This window comes from Macrosteles quadrilineatus, unplaced genomic scaffold, assembly GCF_028750875.1.
Source record: "Macrosteles quadrilineatus isolate MER2022 unplaced genomic scaffold, UCM_ALF_1.0 Scaffold_4__1_contigs__length_99947679, whole genome shotgun sequence".
NCBI lineage: Eukaryota > Metazoa > Arthropoda > Insecta > Hemiptera > Cicadellidae > Macrosteles > Macrosteles quadrilineatus.
The window spans coordinates 12024839-12046457 of NW_026542597.1; the positions used below are offsets into that span (position 1 = coordinate 12024839).

Consider the following 21619-nt stretch of genomic DNA (forward strand, 5'->3'; position numbering starts at 1 on the left):
TAAGTATGACATGAAAAGTACAATGTCAAAGTACGATAAATATCTTGTCGGAATATGGTTCCAGGATTGAAATAGACCAAATTTCTGGATGAAATCATTTTCATCGAGAATTCAGGGAAACCTCTCACGTGATTTTCTTAACCATACATCCACATGAAAGTCACAAGTTTGTAGGATACCACCGTAAGAGGATCCATGGAGCAGAATGCGTCCAAGTGTCTCACCTGAGCTCAGGGAACGTCTCATCCTTGGCCAGTAGGGAGTCCTCCCTAGCGGAGGGCGAGTGGTGAGGATCGCCACTGTCTATCGAGTCTCCTTGGTTGATGGTCAACAGAGTGCCACTGCTGCCTTCTCCGTCAGTGGCAGGGGGAAACGGCTCCTTCAGATGGTACACCTCAGGCTTGGGCCAGTCAGGTCTGCAAGGTCATTGAAATTCCAATGTACAACTATTCAGCCAACCGAGAATCATACATGAATTTTATTCACTAAAAAATCAGTGAAATAAGAACTGGAAAATTATAACTTTTGAATAATTACCGTCAATAACTTATGGTCACACAATTTGCACTAATGTTCTATAAATTCTCTTCCAACATTGATTTGAAGTAAAAAATTTGTAACAGCAGTGAATTATGTCAATATTGCTGCGATTCCAGGGGATGGACTCGGATGTTGCCGTGATGCTAGAGTATTTAAGTGTTTCATCATCAGTCCGTGCTGTCAATAAGCCCGCCCCATTAAGATATCAAAGTACCGATACTGACGTTTTAACACAGATTTTTTGTAGCAGTACTTTTTCCAAGGACTGGTGGTACCGAGAATTGTCTTCAGGTAACATCATATTCCATACCACTACTAAGCCAAAGAAAAAAGTTTCAGACATATTGTGATAGCTTATAATAAGCTATTATAAAGATTTTGAAACCTTAAAGTCAATCCAAGCATATAAGTTCTCTAGATGTCCCTCACACTTACCAATAGTACCAATACTTCTCTTTCTGTTCAATATCTTCTCTTCTTTCTGTTCTACCTTACTAGTAGTGATCCATTACATTACTGCTCTGAAAATGGCCATCTGCAAAAGGGCCACATTACCCGTAGCATAATATGGTTCGCTCCAAAGACAACGTTACTTAAGTTACTCACCTAAACTGGTCGTGTGAGCCGACCCTCATGTGAGCGATGTCGTGGTATATCGCTACGTTGACAACGTACTCCATAGGGGCGATCACACCGTAGGACTCTGGTCCGTGCTCTATTACCAGCGGGTCCGAGACATTGGGGTCGAACATGACAGCATTGGAAGTCACTAGCAGCACTCCGCTCACAACTCCCTGTACAAGTAATGGATGACAGCTTTCGATTTTAATGTTGGATTATGTTTAAATTTAAGAAGTTGTAAAACAAATATCTAGAAAAAATAATGAAACCTGTTGCAATTGTAGAAATTAAAATTCCCAATCAAGCTTCTTCTCATCGAGAATATCTGGTTAAAGGGTAAATTTAGATATGATATTGCAGTTGATATTTCATTGCTATCCTACATAATATCTTGTAGTAAGGAAGGGAGGTGAGCAAGCGATAGAAATTTTTTTTGCCCTAGGACGCTAGACACGAGCCCGGGATTGTTTTTCACATTACTTCAGGCTAGACCTAGGGGTTGCGACATTATTACTTTGATAAAATCCATTGGTGACTTTGGCAGGATTTGAACCTAGGACCTCAGGGACTGAAGTCCCACACACTAACCACTACACCAGCTCGCTCCCCAAGCGATAGAAATGGCATGTTTGTAAGAAATAACAAACAATTTAACCAAGATAAACTTTTAGCTGGTCAAGTATCACAGTTAGAATAAAAAAAGATTTTCAAAGATTTTTACATTTACAATACTATAATCCTCTTGTGTTATTGGGGTGACAATGAAAGTGAGGGGGTAACTACCCACCCTGCTAGGGTTAAAACCGCCAATGGACCATCATCGAAGGTTGGCTTATCATTACAACACCCTTGTTAGTTTGGTAACCTACTTTCTTGCTGGCTCATTCGAAAGTGATAAACAATTGTAGCCTTTGGCTTTTCTATCATTATTCACCTGTCCGTCAGTGATGTGGCGTACGTTGATCTTGAGGAAGCGTTGGTGGGAGGTGTCAGGGGTGGGAGACAGAGGGGTCCGCACTCTCTCTGCATGTCCAGGCTTGGGTGACGTCAGTCTCAGCTTCTCCAACATGTCTGCAACAAACAACATGGATAGTGAACATGGTGAAACATGTAACATGGGTGTCAAAGGAAAATCTTTGTCAACAATATTCAAAAATCGATACAAATGATTGAACAGAAATATTTCCCTATAGAGCATGTGATCACTTTGTCGACTATTAGGGTCGGTACATGAAGGCGATTTTGATTCCCTTTTCCTCTTTGTGATGAGTTGAATGAGATGGTTCCTGGTTCCTTGAGATGACCTTGACGACTGCAGTTGCTACACCCCACAAATATAGTTGCTAGAGCTCACAACCAAAATGTCAATGCAGGTAGACAAATAGATATTACTCCTTCTTTTTCACAAGCAAAAAAAAATTAAAAATCAAAGTGTGCATGTTTTGTCATTTTTATGGGGGGTTGCACATAAAATGGGTTTGCTGACATGAAAAAAAGAACATGAAAACTAGATGTATCCGCACTGAGCCTACACTTTTAACCGCAAAGTGTAACTATTGTATGATGCAAAAACATGGTGTTTCAAAAACAGTTACTCCTGTAACCTCCAAAGGCAATGCCCAAAAGTGCTTTCGCTACGAGAAAATAAAACCACACCACTGTTGAATTTTAAACAATTACACAATATGTTATTTTATTCATTCATTTTCAGTAACAGCATTACTAAGGAAAATGTCGAATCTTGATTGTGCAATAGACAAGAACCTGACAATGTAATTTAAAAATAGGTAGTAAAATGTAAATGTTAAAGTAATTTTAAATGCATTTTTCGATGCTTACGTTTGAGAATCTTGACAGACAATAAAGATCTTTTCTTGCAGTCATCCATGAGTAAAACAAAGACGGTCTAATTGAACACAGCTAATTTAACAAAATCAGCTTAATACACAATAAGGGTCACCAATCAAAAGAGGTAATGTACCGAACAGTTACTAACTAGTCTATTTCACTGTACGACCAATTGCTACATTAAGTTTCAAACAGTTGCACAGCGATCGTCAAACTGACGTTGAAACACACTTGTGCAAAACAAACATTGTGTGAACTAGGCTGTGAAAGATTCAAACATTGTTTTTAGTACAAAATTCATAATCTTCCATTGAAAATGTTTTACAGTATGATTATGTTTTGTTTGTAATTGGAATCAAAAGGAAAACTTTATTCTAAGAACTATTTTAAGTGGATTTTCTACATGGAAAATATATCATCGAATTGCATAATACGTACAATCAAATTTGGAGAAAATGTGGTTAAAATAAAGTTTGACAGTTAGAAATGAGATCTTTATCGTGTAATGTACTTCTTGTTGAACGCAATTTCACATTATCTACAGTGGTTTTAGGTCACGAGAAGCTAATGAGTCAGTAGTGATGGATAAAGAAACGAGACATTGCATTAACTGTTTTAAACATACCAAATGAACAGTCTACACACCTAACTATTTACAATGTTTGACGATAGACAAGTGTGATCTAATTTTTAAAAGTGAAGTAAGATTAAAATGTATTTTATGTATAAAATGTTTGAATTTAATCTTTTTCTAAGTTTAAATTATATATTTTTGGAATGTGAGGTAGATATAGACTAATCTTCAGCGAAAGTTGATTTGAAAATGAATAGTTAATATTTTTCAATATGTATTTGAATGAATAGTTAATTTATAATATTTTTATACAAAATGAGCCAAATATGTTAGTTTTTGGTGGTAACATATTTTATTGTTTTAGGATGCGCAAATCGAACATATTTAACTTCGTAGCGCCATAGAAATAATTAAAGCAATTCCAAATATTCCAGCAAAATAATTCTTTTATATTCGTGATCTGCTCGTTATTCCGGTTAATTTGCGTATCCACATGAAGTGTTTTTGTAAAATGGTTTTTTGGTAGTTTTTCGGGGTTATGTTGTTTTCCGTGGGAAAAGAACGTCTTTTTTGGAATCAGCATTGAATTTAAAGTAGAATGAAAATAAATTTAAAAAATCTTGTGCAAATACTAAAGTGCATATTACCAAATTTTCTAAATAGGACTACCGTATCACTCACGACAAATTTCTTAATTTTTTCGATTACATTTATGAGTAAAACCATATGTAAATAGGTAATGCCAACTCATAATAAAAAATATAATTGGCAACATCTTTAAGCTAAATCTGGTACTGAAGAAGTCCCATTTATTCTCAAAACAACTACTGGCTTTTTATTAACCATTCCATAGAAACAAAACACACCAAAATACATTTATGTTTGACAGATATTGAAAACCCTTCAACAATGAAATATACAAAACTCCAAACAATTTCAATTGGACATGCTAACCGCGCTGTTGAAGCAGCCTGCTCAGTATGCACATATGCACACATGTTAATACTAAATGGCCCCATTCGCCGAGAGCCCTTGTTGCGGATGGCTCTACTAGTGGATTACAATTCTATTCATGTTTTTGAAAGCAGTTTTGCGCCATTGCGACCCTAACGAGTTCTGCGACCCTAATTTGAAACTGTGTGAACAGGTCGTGTACAAAGGTAACATTTTAATATGCTAATATGAAATTAGTTTGTTTTATAAGTAGTACAAGTAAGATATGCTTAATAGTCAACTTCAACCTTTGCAGAATTAGGCACAGTATTTATCAGCTTAGTTAAAGCATAGAATTGTATATAATTTAAACATGTGTGTACGAATCAATTAATAAAATACCATTTACCTACGACCATTTTTTTAAAGTAGCCATTTCAGTTCAGTTCTTAGAATTGAAAAGTTTCACTTAAACAGCATTGTTTACTTTCATAACAGCATAGTTTTACTCATAACAACACGGGTAACGGACCAATGAGATTCAAGGATTGATAGAGAAGAAGTAAAATTGTAATGATTTGAACTTCAACTATCAGCTGTCGTTAACACTATCCTTAGACATACACAATCATTGCGTAAAGTACTATTACAGAACATCATCAAACAATTTTCCCCTACTAAGGAACATGGAGACAAAATACTTTGTTTTGCATTTTTGGCAGTCGTTTGTATGTGTAAGCTAATTTGATCTGTGAGAAAATGATTCCAAAATGTTTCGGAATAGATAAAAATAGAGAAATTTTATAACGCCGAACCATATTCTGTAGTGAAAATGAGTGAACGATGAGTATTGCATGGATATTTTATGGGGTACAACCCCACCACTCTTCCCATATAGTATGGTTAAGCCAGTTCTAAATCAAGTCTATAATTGGTTAAGATGTTTTGTCCCAATTTCATCAAAATCCAAGAATTTATAAAGTATTGTACTCTTGTGTTCCTTACACAAATGTACAATATCCTGCTCCAAGGTTTTACCGACAGACTACAGTAATAGACACAAATACTTCTCTACAATAAAATTGGCTAATACTACTTACAGCTTGCCCATGCTTGTGTAGTATCATAGATGCTTGTAAAGGAAAATATTTCTGGCAGTTGAACACCCCACGACATTGTACTGACACTAACATAGTGTGACTAAGACAGTCTTGTGATAAGCTATCAGTCACACCAGTTGACAGATATACACACTACCTGTCTCAGGTCTACCAACTACTACAAGTGGAAACAGGCTTGAAACTGTTCTAATTGACCAACAGTTGTAGATGAAAATGCTAAGTGAATGTTAAGTTAAACAAGCACTTTTACATTTAGTGAGTATTTTGGGATCTGTATGTCTAATATAGCTGGGTAAATGAGTTGCTATAGTGCTTGCCTAGCACTGATAATTTGAGTTCAAAAAATTGCTGACTTGGTCCTAAAAAGATTTTGATGGCTCAAATTGAGCTAACCTATTATCTTGAACTTTGAGCTTTTAATAATCGGACCAGTCTAAAGAAACATATAAAGCTATACATGGCATCTTACTCCATTCTACATTCATTTTTTAATTTAACTACTTTTAAAAGAAAATATACAGTATGTGTTATATTATGTCTATCTTTGTGTTTGTTTTAGGCGGATGCATACATTACTGACCCAACTGCACTAAAATTTTGAACAAAGGGCATAAACCAAGTTATCATGTAAGCGCATCTTTTTAATATTCTTGGGCCCTTGAATGCCAAAAGATTCATAATAGAAATATTTCCAGTGAATACTAAGAAGTTTATATAAATTAAATCTATTTACTTACTTTATAGTTTGATAACAATTTATTGATTTGAAATTTACACACAGCTTATTGAAATAAACCAATAAAGATCTTGATTTTACCTAGATAGGCTGTATTACTGTGTATTAATTTTACTTTTGAATAAACAATGGTTGGGGTGTACCTGTTTAGTTTTTACTGTAGATTTTAAACAATTCAATTATTTATTTTTATTAGTTAATAGATTTATACATGCAGATTCTATTATTCTTATATTTTCAAACAACATATTGATATAATAAAACTACACCTAAAATACACTCTTTAAATTCAAGAACCTTCCGACTTCCACAAATCCATCCCAAAAATCCCATTTAAAAACGGCAAGCTTAAAAAACAACACCACTGCATAAAATGTCTCTCCACTAAATGAGCGCTATTCCGCAAATACATAAAACAAGAGTTTTAAACAAAGCGTTTAGCTACCGCAACCCTCACTCGTTTTGGCATCCATAAAAAAAGTACTTGCGGAAAAGCCGTAAACAGTGTTGTTAAACGGGAGCTGCCACAAAGCGGAAATTAATTAAGGCGAGCGATTGCGTAAGCACGGTGTTAAATTTACTACTAGTGACATTGCAGTATAAAAACTAGTTTACCTTGTGAAAATATTGTTTATGAATTTGACTTTTTAGCGAACAAGAATAAGTATTTCCTCCAAAATTTAGATTTAGGTATTTATTTTTATATTTTTTCCCAATGGCAAGATCATGAAATATTTTTGATTAACCCCACTTTGTAGCTCTGTTTAGAGTTAGAGTTGGACGTAGAGATTGCCAGCTGTGACTCTACTCACATTATCATAAAGTAGTAATTCCATATTACTGATTTTGCCTATTAAAAAAATAAACAGTACGATTGAGACACCCACAGAATGTACTTTTGTAAAATACTCCTTTTCTATGACAAACACTGATTTTCTTTAACACCAAATTCGCTAAACGAAAAGATCAATTTATTGTAAACAACAGAAAGCAAAAGTACACAAATATCCAAAGCAAATTTTACTACTGATTACAAATCCTAAACAAATTTGTTTAACCCTTCACATAGTTTAAACCAGTACATACAATTCACCAGGTGTTTAAAAATTACAAAATAATCTTCACAATCTTTATTGAACCCTAAGAGGCGATAGGACCCCAAATAGCAACAAAAATTAAAATTTAAAAGGATTTGAAATTTAACTTTCCAAAACTTGTCAACCTGATAAGAACCAACCAACCCCATGAGAAGTACTCAAACTACATTTTCCTGAGAAAACACGGGGTAACTTCATCCTTTTATAACACTCTGACCTGAATAATATCTGAATGAAAGACTTGCCTCCCTCACCCCCTAGACGAGCTCACACCCTGGGGGACAATTACAACACCTCACCTACCCTGTCACTGCTGTATCTGTCGTCTGCCTTCTGATGTTCTGATCTGATAGCGATTTGTGTGAAGATGATTTGCAAGCGTGATTATTATGATAAAGTAAGAGTAATTTAAAATTTTTAAGAGGGCTGTAATCTATATATATATAAATTTTGACATAATGGCCTAGTAGTTTAAGGCCACACCAAACACCTAGGCGTGGCTAGTTGGGAACACCAAAGATTGAAGGTTCAAATCCCAGCTTGTGAAAGAAATTGTTGTGTTTGGGACCAAAAACTTTTTTTAGTTTAGGATGTGTCGGGGATTGAACCCATCCCTCTTGCACCGAAGTATGAGACGCTAACCACTTGGCTAGCAACACATGTGTAAAACTTAAATGAATAGCGTTTGTTGCTTCTGGAGAACCTAAAATAATCAATTACACCGATCCAGGACCTAGATCATACCACAATGAGTAATAAGTATGTAGAGTAAGTAGTAATAGCTGCATACTATTAGTGCACATTGACTTTTAAATACTGAAGTAAACATCCCATCTATATGAACTAGTTGCTGCAAATTTTCAATTAAAAACAAACATATTTGAATAAGCCAGAGTGCGTTTGAGTCTAAATTATATTTTAATGTTTTGTATTTTTGGTTATTGAGATAGAAGTAGATGTGATATAACAGACAACAAGTCATCTTACCAGTTTTCCTTGGCTGTAAAGTCTTCATATTCCACAAAAATATGTAATTTATATCAGCGCAATCTGTCAGTTGCTTCATTTAACCACGCCAATTTTTATTTTAAAACTGGCAAAAACTTTAATATGGGGATCCATGAAATGTCTGTTTCTATTAATATTGAAAGGTACTTGTGGGAAGCTAAGCAGACAATTTTTTCAAAACTTCCCTCTAAAAAGTTTAGTAAAAAGATTTCATAAATTAAACTCAACAAAAGTTAATAACTTTTGTACAGTTAGGAAACAAATCTAGTCAGTGTTGACGACACTAACTCACGAGACTTAAATTTACAGCTGCGATAAATTTTATAGGGAACTGTACCTGGCTTAGTTTGTTGTGACGAAGCGAATATTGCAGCTTTTACAGTAAATAACAATGAAGCGCTAGGTGAATAAAACCTTCAGTAGCACAGCTGATGTGTTTTACTTTATTATACTCTAATGAATCAATGTCAGTATTACAACTTGAACTAAATAAAAATGTTAAAGGACATATAAAAAAGGTATGAGAACGTTTTAGGAAAATCAAAAACTGTGAACTTGACTGTATTATCCTTTGCATGATTTTTCAGGAAATAAATTTTCTACAAAACACTCTTAAGCGTTTTCCGAAAATCACACTCTTTTACCTTCAAAAATCGCCCTACTTCTAAAATTTTTAAAATTTCTTGAATTGTTACGGGTTTTTTATTAAACAAGCATGACAGCTACTCACACCATTGAAAAATGCTACAGCAAATGCTAATACAAGCAACAGTATCGATCAAAATTTATCCAAACCCTTGTTCTCAGGTTCCTAAGAAATATGTAAGGACGGCCTATTTTGCGTACTTCCAGTCAATCATGAGATACGGATTGGTGCTTTGGGGTGGTAGTGGTAGAATAAAAGAAATTTTGATTCTCCAAAAAAGGGCTTTAAGAGCTATGACAGGGACGCACCCTGATCATTGCAAACCTCTTTTTATAGATCTGCAAATTCAAACTGCAGTTAATTTGTTCATTTATGATCTGATTGTTTATATATTAAAAAACCCTGAATATCTTCAATTTAATAATCACAGTCACAACACTCGTTTTAAAAATACTGCGCTATTAGAATCCCATCGTCTTAGTAAAACTAGTAATTGCCACATAATTTTATCAATTAAAGTATATAATTCAGTAAAAAATAATCTAAATTTTCATTCAATTAACAAATTTAAGGCTATGTTTTATAATTATCTACTTCAGAACCCTTTTTATAGTCTGGATGATTATTTTAAACTGGGAGAAATTGTCCTTTAGTTTGGTTTTAATTTCAGTTAAGAATGTGAATGGAGTTGAATGTTAATTGTAATATTCAATAGTATGTTTATTTTAAGACTTGGTTTAAAAACTGCAAATAGACTTTGTCAATGATATGTAAATGTATCCTTATGGCAAATAAAGATTGATTGATTGATTGATTGATTGATTAAAAGATTAACAGGGACATCACAAACTAAACAATGTAATACTGATTATATAATTGACAATAGGAGACAATTTAGTAAAGAAAATAAAGAATTGTTTAAAAATTACCTAGAAGCTGAAAATTGGCAGACAGTTATTTTTTCTCCAGTTGATAAAAAATTTGATGTTTTTTTCAAACTGCTCTTATACTACTTTGACTTATTCCCAAAAAGAACAATGAAATTAAGAACTACAAGAAAATCTTGGATAAATGACAGTTTAAGGGAAGAGAAAAAACAGATTATTCAAATAAATAAACACGCTCGTTTCAATAATGACTTAAATTTGGCAAAATTAGGTAGACTAGTGTACATGTTGCTCGAAATCGAGCAATTGCAAAGAAGTAATGACTTGTTTAAAAACTGATAACGGTCATAATTTTCTTGATGATTTTTAAAGAGTCAACTAAAAGATTATTAACTAATGGAAATACTTACAATTTACATAACAGTCCTATTCCAGTTTAAAGGGTTATTTTAAACTAACAAACTGCCCAAGGACGGGAAAAGGTAAGCTTACAATTTAAGTCAACGTAAAAAAGCTGTCAGCTTTTATAATGTACCATACCTAAGTTATTTAGCCAATTTGTAGACAATAAGGTGTAGACTACTTTAAACTCTACAGAACAGTGTTAGGCAAAAACTGGCAGGTCTCTGAAATTGTGTTATTTATCATAGGCATACTCATATGCCAAATCTTTAAAAAAAAATTCAATAATTAATAACTTATATAATTTATTATATCATTGTAATAAATAATCTATCATAAAGTTTAAGATAAAAATAAACCTACCACATAGTTGTTTTATTTTTTTGGATCAGCTGTCTGAAATTGTGAAATAGGCATTTGACAGTTCTGATTGTTTACATTTAAATGTCAAAGCAAATGTAAACATTGTGAATTTTCTCATGCTTCCATGGAGACCAATTAATAATATTTAATTTCTGACAACAGCTGGAGTTTCAAAACAATTTTTGTTTCCCATGTTAATCTTATGGAGAAATACGAAACTTTAAAGGGCCCCAGGGCCTCACTCTCTAATTATTTATCTAAAAAGAAAGTTTCCTGCACAACTTCACGTTACGCTCTTTCCAATGACACCAGAAACATGTCAATCGGTTCAGTAGTTTCGGAGGAGTAATTGTCACAAAAATCCTGCTTGCGTATTAAATAAGTATAGATTAAGGAATAAAATCTATAGAAAAAAACTGATTGAAGTAAAAAAACAGTTTTATGATAGCAAGATTAAGAAATCCAAAAATGTAATTAAAACTACTTGGGATATTATAAACTCAGAAACCAGGAAAAGTTCAGTTAATTGCACAAATAATATATTTTTAGTAAATGGAAACAAAAGAGTTACAGATCCTCTCGAAATTAGTAATTTATTCAATTCTTATTTTATCAATGTTGTGAAGGACAGGCCTATTAATGTGTCCCCTTCTTGTAGCCAACAGACTTCCAGAGATATCCGTGAACAACTATCTCCAACCGGCTCAACCTGTGTCAATATTCAAAATCAATTCTATTTTCGTGACACTAATAAAGATGAAATTGAAAAAATTATAAATTCTTTTAAAAACAAACTATCCTCCAGCCATGACGGGATTCCAATGTCAGTCATAAAATTTGTAAGAAAGCAGCTAAGTAAAATTCTCTCTCATTTAATCAACTCCTCTTTTGTTAGTGGCATTTTTCCAGACAATTTAAAAATTGCTAAAGTAATACCAATTCCTAAATCTAATGAGGCTACAGATATTGGTAATTACCGACCAATATCTTTGCTATCACCAATATCTAAAATTTACGAGAAAATTGTTTCTAATCAATTAACTGTGTTCTAAGAAGAAAATTCAATCCTAGAAGACATCCAACACGGATTTATGAAAGATAAGTCCACTATTACAGCGATTGTTAGCTTTGTTGAATCAGTCATTGAGTCAATTGACAAGGGTGAGCACGTGTTGGGAGTGTTCATGGATTTATCGAAGGCGTTTGATAGCGTTAATCATGAACTATTACTTTTTAAATTAGAAAAAATTGGAATCAGGTATAACTCTCTTAATTGGTTTAAATCATACTTATCAAATAGACAACAGTTTGTTGAAATAACTCACATCACTAAAGACAATTATAAATCAAAATACAGTTCAAATATGGGCACAATAAGATCTGGTGTACCTCAAGGATCGGTCCTGGGACCTTTACTTTTTTTTGTTACTTAACAAATTTTAAAAAGTGTCTAAATTTTGCCCCATGTACAGGTTTGTACCTTTATGCAGATGACTCTAATCTTAAAGTATCTGGGAAAACTGCAGAAGATGTTGAGTTGCTATCCACAATAGAAATAGCTTGTATTGAGGATTTTTTTAATAATCACAATTTAAAATTAAATGAAAGTAAAACCAAATGTGTCACATTCAAAACAAAACAAAACAAAAACAATTCCAATCCTAATATTGAAGTAAATAACCAACCAATTGAAATAACAGAAGCCGTAAGGTTCCTTGGCCTGACATTGGACAGCAACTTGTCTTGGGACAAACATTGTAAACTTGTTATCAATAAAATAAATTCTGGTCTTTGTGCGATTAGAAAAATGTCAAAACTATGCAGTGTTGATGTTTTAAAAATGATATATTTTTCCCATATTCAATCCCATATATCTTATGGCATATGTGTATATGGAGCCACCTCAAATTCGAATCTAGACCAAATTTTGACAATACAGAAGCAATCAATCAGAGCTATGTTAAAAATGAACAAAGATGATTCTGCAAAAGAACACTTTAAACGTCTAAGGATCCTCATGGTTTATGGTTTGTATGTTCTTGAATGTATTATGTTTGTCAAAAACAAAAATTTTATTCCACCAATTAAAGAAAATAATCATAACTACAATACACGTAACAAAAATAATTTTGTAATTGGAAAACACAAATTAGAGCTCTTAAAAAAAAAGACTGTCAATGCAGGACATGAATTTTTAAAATTTATTCCTTTGAAAATTAAAACAGAACAAAAACCCAACTTTTTTAAAAAACGTCTCAAGGAATATTTAATGGACCTGTCCTTGTACTCTTTAGACGAATTGAAAATGGCGATATCATGGTTTAAAGCATTAGTTTTAACTTATTTGACACTATTCATGTACAACTATGTATACTATGAATAAAGATTCTTGACTATGACTATGACTATGACTATTTACACCAACTGTCTAAACTCAAAGCTTAGCTAGTGAGTTAACACACACAATGTAGTTGAGCTTGAATTAATTTCCTGTTAATGAGACGCTTAACTCAAACTCCACAACTCTACACTGTTGTTATTCCCAGGTACGGACTTGGCAAGTGTTTGTGTTAAAAGTTTGCCCTCGTATGTGCATTAATTCACCACACTCACGGAAGTTAAGTGTATGAGCGTGCTAATGTTATATTGAGATCAAAACATTTGTTTTTATGTTGTCACTCATTGTAATTGTTAATGGTGTTTTAAGAAGTATTTTATTAAAACATTACAATTTAGATCAAAAGTATTTTAAAATTTTTTTTGTGATTTAACAAAATATATTTTGGTGAAGGGTTTGCCATACATCCAGCAGTTATCCAGGATGGTCACCAGTTGTCATGAAAATGTTCGATGTCCCAAAAATGTTCTCAGGAAAGTTAATTCTTCCAATCCCAACAAATTTGTTTAATTGACGTTTTATATTTATATTGAAATTATAACTGTATACAACAATAGAATTTTTGATTGTAGTAAACTGCAAGAGTGAGCCATTGTAAAAAAACTTAATTTAGCTGGTCCAAATAGATCGCATGTCTACTTAAGTAGCAGTCAATGGTTCCTCGCACATGCTTTTGAGGCGCATTAGGATATGAATCTAGGACTAAAAGAGGCTTTTAACCTAAAACAAATTCTTAATGGATTTTTGTGGAAATTTCTGAAAGACAGACACTTTTCTTATCAAAGAAACTTTGTTCTCACATCGCGACAGCCTCTGTATCAATGCAATAAAAAAGATTACCGTACCGTACCTTAAACTTAAAAAAATTTTAAACATTTTAGCGAATTTCCCTATAGGGAAGTAGCTATTACCGTAGGTCCCATGGTAAGACCTAAGCCCGGGACCGATTTACTTTTTCATTTTGATGTCCCCAGAGGCCAAAAACACCATTCGTTCAAATTTTTATATATCTATATATAGATATATATATATGTGTCCATCCGCACGATAACTTGAGTAATTTTTGATAAAATTTGGTTTGAAGGTGTAAGGCGGGATAAACTTGAATGAGTTCGCGAACCAGCATGATCGGACTATGGGAACAGGGGTTTATGGGGGGTTTTATGGGGTAAAAATAGGTTTTTCCCATTTTTGACCATAAAAACACAAAATTTCACAATTTCTTTTTAAACCATTTTGTAGAGCTTAAAAAACAAATAATTTAGTATATTGAAGCGTTATTATGCGCCTAATTGTTACGGAGAAAATTAAAAAAAATTGTAATTTCAAAATTCCCATGTTATTCTTATGGAGAATAAGTCAACTGTTGTAGTTTGCTTGTTTATGAACATATTTTGATCAAATTTGGAAAATACAATTATTTCTTACTAAACCGCAGTACCTTTTAATATTTGACATAAAAAAACTTTTTTACCCTCCCTGTTGCAGCAAACCTAAGTACTCATTAAACTAATTCTGTTTAAATAGGGAATAAATGTGATATTTTTAAGGAGACATTTTAGTTTAAATCCAATCAGGCAAATGGAAATTCGCTAAGTCTGCAGGTTTGCTGCGGCGGGGGTATTTCATACTTGAAAAAGATGCAGAAAATCAACAAATAGTTAGCGTTATTCACAAGCACACAGTTGCAACAGTGAGAGCAACATATATTGATTTGTAACCAAGGCCGCAGTTTAAAGCAGACTAACGAGTCCCTGGGCTATACGACTTGATGTTTTGTTTTATGAGGCAGTGTTGCCAAAACGTGGAATCAAGAGGCTCTTCAACTTGAGAGGTGCGTGCGGTTGGCAGCATTGATTGGCTAAAGACTGACCCAGCATTTTTATTATATTTTCAAGTGGCTTTAGAGATTTAAAATGTGCCAACACTGCAAATTGTAGATTAGGACCATAATCTTTTAACTAAGACTATAATCTTTTAACTGCTGTATCACAAGGCTGGAGGTCAATACATTTTTTAAATCAACTACGAGAATGAAAAAAGTAGGGATTACCTATGCTTAATTTAATGATAGTGATCTTAACCCATCTCTGATTTTCTATTGCATGAATAACCAAACCTAGCTAGACGATAAAGAAATATTAAGGCTACTTAGTCAAATTTTAATTTGCAGGATGATAATTTAATTTGTAAGGAGTCTAGTAGAATTTTAAACATTGGGTGTTATATTTTATTAGTTTGTGGCATTAATCAATTGACTTTGAATGAAAATCAACCTAAAACATTCGATGTAGTACAAACAGATAATCTTTTTTCTTAAGACCGAATAGTGTTATAGTGAAGAAACAATTTAAAGAGTATTTCCATAAATTTGCAGCTTGAGCCAATTCAAACAATTGTGCTTTCTTTCACTGTATGTCCTTCTTGATCTCCTCACATTAGTTCATAATGTCAAACAGGTGAACTATAGTAAAAGCATCAAAGATATAATCTAGGAATGGGGCACACTTCAGTTGGGTCTTTGACAAAAGGCAGAAAGTCGCAGATCTTACACCCCCATAGATTTTATGTTGCATTGGGTGGAATGGTGAGGGGGTGGACATCCAACCTTACAGGTATTTGGGTTCTTGCAAATTTTTACTGAAACATGTCGACCTTTTATTTGTGTTTCATAGCTTTATATTTTTATTCAATTTAATCATTAGGCCTATATATTTTCAAAGAGCGTTTAACTTCATATTAACTGATTAAATGTGTTTGAAAACATATGTTTTATTATGAATAATCCTGAAAAGGGGACTCCATAAAAACCCATAAGAAAATTTAACATAACCCAATTGAAAACACTAACATGATTCCCTTATACCTCTTTATGGAATTTCACCAATTGTTCACAAAATTTAGCTGGCTTTAGGAGAAGTTCCCCCACTACTTATTTATTTAATACATATATTGCAGCTGATTGAAGTTTCAACAAAACTCAGCTGTTGAGCTATTGTTTGAAATATAGTATCAAGTGAAGGAGATATACTACCACCTGAATTTTATGAACGGAGTATAATCCTCACAAAATTATCTTCCCAGAATGATAGTTCATTTCGCACTATAACTTATCATTGAACATAATACTCATGGTATAGAGCCGGCAATATATAACGTCCAGCCAATAGTCGTGAACTGGGTCAGTGGGGGGAGGGGGGGACGTCAGAATGTAACGTTAACCACCCTGACGGAGACAAATGATACTCACAAGGTACAAGTACAGCTTAATGGATACAAAATGTATGCAACTTTTGCGCATTGCAACAGAAACAACTAGGGTGGTTATTAATAGGTGAATTTCCCTAGGGAAGCTATAACCGTAGAAGGAATGGAGAGACCTAGACCTGGGAAAGATTTACTATTTCATTTTGATGTCCTAAGAGTATAAAGCACTTACGTTCAAATTTATACACGGTGTCCGTGACCACAAAGAGTAATTTTGGCCTGATTTTGAATGAAATTCGGCATTAATATGTAGAGCTGGATAAAATTGATTGGTTTTGCAAACCAGCAGGTTCGGGTAATATGAACAATGTGTTAATGAGGTTTTCAAACTTTTAAAATATTTTTTAACATTTTTACCCTTATGGAGGAAATGCCCCCAATTTTTACTACAGCAATTGAGTAAAGCAAAAAATTGTATATTGAAGCATTGTTGTACGATTAAAAGTTACAGAGAAAATTTCAAAGAAACTATAGATTTAAAATGTCTATGTTATTCTTGTGGAGAAAAACTAAACTCATCTAGTTAGCTCGTATATGGATATATTTTAATTAAATTTTTATTGTTGTCCCAGGGCTAAGCCCTAAAAGTTATCACAAAATTGATGGTGTATAAACCTATTCCTAATAAGATATTTTAATCAATTTTATTTATTTTATCCTATCCTATTGACATTGGATCTCAAAAACACTTTTTTTCTCTCCGTTGCAGCAAACCTAAGTCTTTTTAAACATAATTTACATTGGGAATATATAAATTATCTATTGAAATATTTTTAGTAAAAATCCAACCGGACAGATTAAAATTCGCTTAGTCTGCAGGTTTGTGGCGGTTGGGTTATTTTTAAAATTTTTGTTACGAGGTACAACTAATAAATTGTTGGGTTTAGAGTGTATTTCAAAGTTAAATTTCTTTCTACTGACATTACCACAAATCCTGTCCAACCCTCACTGAGCAGGACTTGGCTGTATAAGCTCAATAGAAAGGGCATATATAACAATACTGTTGATATAAATATACTGTACCATATAATAAAAATGAAAGCTCATAGTTTGATACAATAATTAAGTTATTGATTATCGATTTTAAAAATTATTCTAAGCAATAGCGAATAATAAAAATAAAATAAAATATTTTACATTTCATTAGGCTGATTTCAAAGCAGTTTACTAAAATGCAACGACTAAATAGCTTATTCCCTATAACAGAGGTAAATACCCTACAAATATAATTACAAGTTTTGCTGGTATCTTATCAACAAGCACCAAGTAATAAACTTTAGAAAAAGCGATTACTTCACTAATTACAAAAGAGACTAATTGCTTTTTACCGCAAAGCCAATTAACCTATTTTTATATTTGGAGCAAACTAGGTTGAAATATAAATCTGATTTATTAAGAGAATACTTTTACAGTTTGTTGTCAAACTACCTTCATTATTAAAATGAAGTGATGGTTTTCAGTACTATCTAGAACAGAATGTAATCAGTTCTCTTGTACATCGTGGCTCTGTCTTTTTGTTGAGTCTTTGGTGAGTTATACTGAGTTATTATGCTATTGCACTGGTAAGTTATTATAACTAATGGTATCTACTATTGCAACTGGAACTTCTAAAATCGTTCAAATGTTTTGTAAGAATTATTATGTATTAATAGCTGATGTACTCGTGCTTTGAAACGGGGAATAGTGCTGCACTCTATTATTAAAGCATGTATCTTTTCCCATGGAACATCATACAACCATGTATTCATTGATAGAATCCAAATTGTTGGTTTATTTGAAACAGCTGTAAATATTTTTAGATTTTTTTGTAAATGAATACCCATAATGTAAACATGGGATACTTCAGAGCTACTGGGGCAGAGCTCCAAGGGAGTTTAAGGAGGGGAATGGTATAGAAACCTTTTTGGGGGTGTATAGAATAACTTCCCAAAAATTCATCAAGATCGGATGGCCAGTTTAGTAACACATAAAGGACAAACAAACATAGGACAGACAACAACCGACAAACGGCATAAATTGGATTTGAAATAAATATATAGATTAACAAAATCCACAACTATTCAATATACAGTGATAATTCTGTAACAGCAAGACAATGGTGAGTTTAAGGCATATAAGGGGAAGGATAATCAGAATGAACAATATAACTATGACAAAGATAATGATTTTGTAAAATAAAAAGTATTAGCAAACTGATATTTATATTCTATGGGGAAAATCGCATGTGCAATAGCTTTTTATATCTGAATGTTTTTTTGTACTGGTTGTTTGTTCAGATCTGTTCAGAGTTAAAAAAACCATAATATACAAATTTTTTTTAAAAATCTTTGGAGCCGTTTTTGTACAAATTAAATTTTTTCTGTCATTTTATGGAAAAACCAACATAAAAAAATCACTTAAAAAAAGTAAACAAAAACGCCTGGAGATACCATATTGGTACTCACATACCAAATGTCATATAACTCGGACAACAGGTGTAAACTGTTTCTCTGTACCTACATTACAAACATTCACAGGCTTCAAAAACACTTTTTGGGTTCAGGGGGACCAACAAATTTTTAAATAATACTTTCTGCATATAGTATGTGTAGGGGGGAAAGCTGAAGTGGTTAGTGGTATCAATTAATCATTTAATACTTAATACTTTTCTTTGTAATGGCGACCATACAAAGTAGGTATTTAAAGCCAAGTATGGATGGAGATGAGTGTATGATGAGTGGCGCGATCTTGTAGTCTTGTTAGTGACTAAGGCCGACATATTCCTTAGACACAGCTGTTAATTAATAGCCCATACAGCTAATGGCGACTAAGGGACCTACAGTTTATAGTGGAATCCGAACCACTGTTTTTCCCTTGGTATATACGAATTGGTCTAATTATCAGGATAGCACTGCGGATAGTCGTAGTACTCACCCGTGCGGACGTTAATCCACACCAGGGAGTATCGCATCCACAGTGCATGCCTATGAATATCCACAATTCGCCCAACTACCTGGGCCCCTGGCCACTTTGTGGAACATAACAAGCAGCTGGTACGGTAAAGGGATGAACCTACTGATAAAGTGGTGACAATTAGGGTATGAACCCACAACATTACTACCATGAGCTCATAGCCCATTGCACTATCAACTGAGATTTATAAATTGTGCTCAATTTTAAGTAACAATAAAATTTTCATTTCCAGGTTAGATGCACTTACCATGGGGGATCCAAATCTGATAAACAGGATGTATAAGTATGACTTTTACCTAACACTAAACTGTTAGCGGTGTAGTTTGGTTCAGACATCATGTGGGAACCACTATAGTCTGACTTAAATGTTCTAGTGCTAGTGCAACAATTACGTTGTTTCACTATAGTGCATTCATGTTTACAAAACTTTCACAAGGACTTTTAACAAAGTGTTGTTACAAAATAATTAAAAAAGATAATTTCAACTCACCCATTTCCTCATCGCACACTTCACTCTTGTCATCTTTCTCTTTGTCATCGCCCTTGTCCGACTCCGGGTTGTCCTGTTTGTTCTCCTTATCCTCGGAGTCCTGGTCGCGTCGCCGCTTGTCCGGAACCCGGATGACTTGTCCTGGGAACACAGTCCGGGACGGCAACCGGTTCAGGATGGCCAACTCGGAGGGCGTGATGTCAAAATGGGCCGCAACTGATGCCAAGGTGTCATTTGGCTCGACCTGCAAACAAATTTGAGTTTTACTTTTGTGATAAAAAAAGTTTGATTTTGGAAATTATATTGTAGGCTACATGGTCATCATTTTAGATATGCTTAACAACAGAGAAGTAAGGTACAGTATAGAGGAAACCTGCTTATGAGACAATGGTGTTTTTGATCACTAATTTATTGTGTCAGAAATATACTTACGACAAGCAAGGAGTGTCCAAGCCAAGAGTAGAGCACTGTGCGGAAATTCCTATCGCACAGGAGACATGGTTTTCCTCCACCGTGAGCATTGTAGTACATGGGGTTAGAGGACAGTGTTGGGCTTTTTGCTAGACACTAGCAACTAGTGCGTGGTGTGGCTAGTGGTGTCTAGCGGCTAGTGCTAGACACCACTCAAGTGTACCATTGCATGTTCCTACCTTACTTCTCTGTGGTATATTCCAAATTTAGCTGGATAGCCGAGTGATTATACTCGTCTGACAATAAAAGGATGAAGGTTTGATCCTGAGGTCTATAGTTCTAAGCTGGACCAAGCTCACTCACAGTCCTTTTTCATTTGGCTTTAAAGAAATAGTAATAGCTGAAGGAACAGCTGATCAGTCATTAACAAAGCATAGGTCATCCATCTCTCTGTCACTTATCCTGCATTAATTAAACTCAAATGGATCTTATTAATAGTAAACATTGAAACCATATAATTTTTCAAAAACTATTTTTTACCATCCTAAAAGTAACAAAAATATTTACATTTGGTACACAAGGACTGCACTGTTGTAAATTGTATTAAGAACAAAAATAAACCAGAAAAAAATGGATATGCAAAGAAAAATATAAAAATAAACTGATATTGCATTAGAGATCTTGTGTTTTTTTTATACAGTACCTAAAATGGATCAATTACAAGGTTTGTTTTTGGCTATGATAGTGATATGTTTGTGTTTAAAAATCTATTTATAATTTATTCATAGCATAAATCAGGTTTGTATGTAAATTTAATCAATTAATTATATACATTATACAGTATCAAACTAACACGAAGTAGTATTAAAATCAAGGATTTGTCTGTTTCTTAAACAAAAATTAAAAATAATTTCAGAAATTTGCTAGCTGTCCAAACAGAAAATAAAATACGTAAAAATATTCTGTACAAAAAATATTAAAAAATATCCAAATAAATGCAATACACACAGTCTTTGTATTACACTTGGTAAAAAAGCTGAGATTATAAAAAAATAAAACTAAACACGAAGAAACATTTAGCAGTGCTTGCACTTTGTCAAATAACCTTGCATCCCCCCCTTCCTATCTGCACCCCCACGCATTAGGAAATGACTGCCTCGGATCAAAATGCTCTCAACTATTGTCACTTCTTAGTGTCTGGAGTTGAAACGCAAGAGTAGAACAAAATAAAATAAATGTAAAACAGTTTATTTCAGCATATACAGGGTGTTTCAGAATTTGTGTCGGATATTTTAGGGTATCGTTCAATTCAATTCAATTCAAAT

At 33.5% G+C, this 21619-nt stretch overlaps 1 protein-coding gene across 8 annotated transcripts in view; it reads right to left on the reverse strand.

The window, feature by feature from the left end:
• The window catches only part of LOC128992329 (TLD domain-containing protein 2-like), a 419200-nt gene that overhangs the window by 87607 nt on the left and 309974 nt on the right, over positions 1 to 21619 (reverse strand). For 7 of the 8 annotated variants that reach the window (XM_054415850.1, XM_054415846.1, XM_054415849.1 and 4 more), the window contains 4 exons: positions 19884 to 20127; positions 2096 to 2232; positions 1147 to 1334; positions 225 to 416 (listed from right to left, as the gene is read on the reverse strand). In XM_054415850.1, the coding sequence (XP_054271825.1) occupies positions 225 to 416; positions 1147 to 1334; positions 2096 to 2232; positions 19884 to 20127 (761 nt within the window). Of the gene's footprint in view, positions 1 to 224; positions 417 to 1146; positions 1335 to 2095; positions 2233 to 3000; positions 3147 to 19883; positions 20128 to 21619 lie in introns of those variants that run through there. The other variant, XM_054415853.1, reaches the window with a different exon arrangement.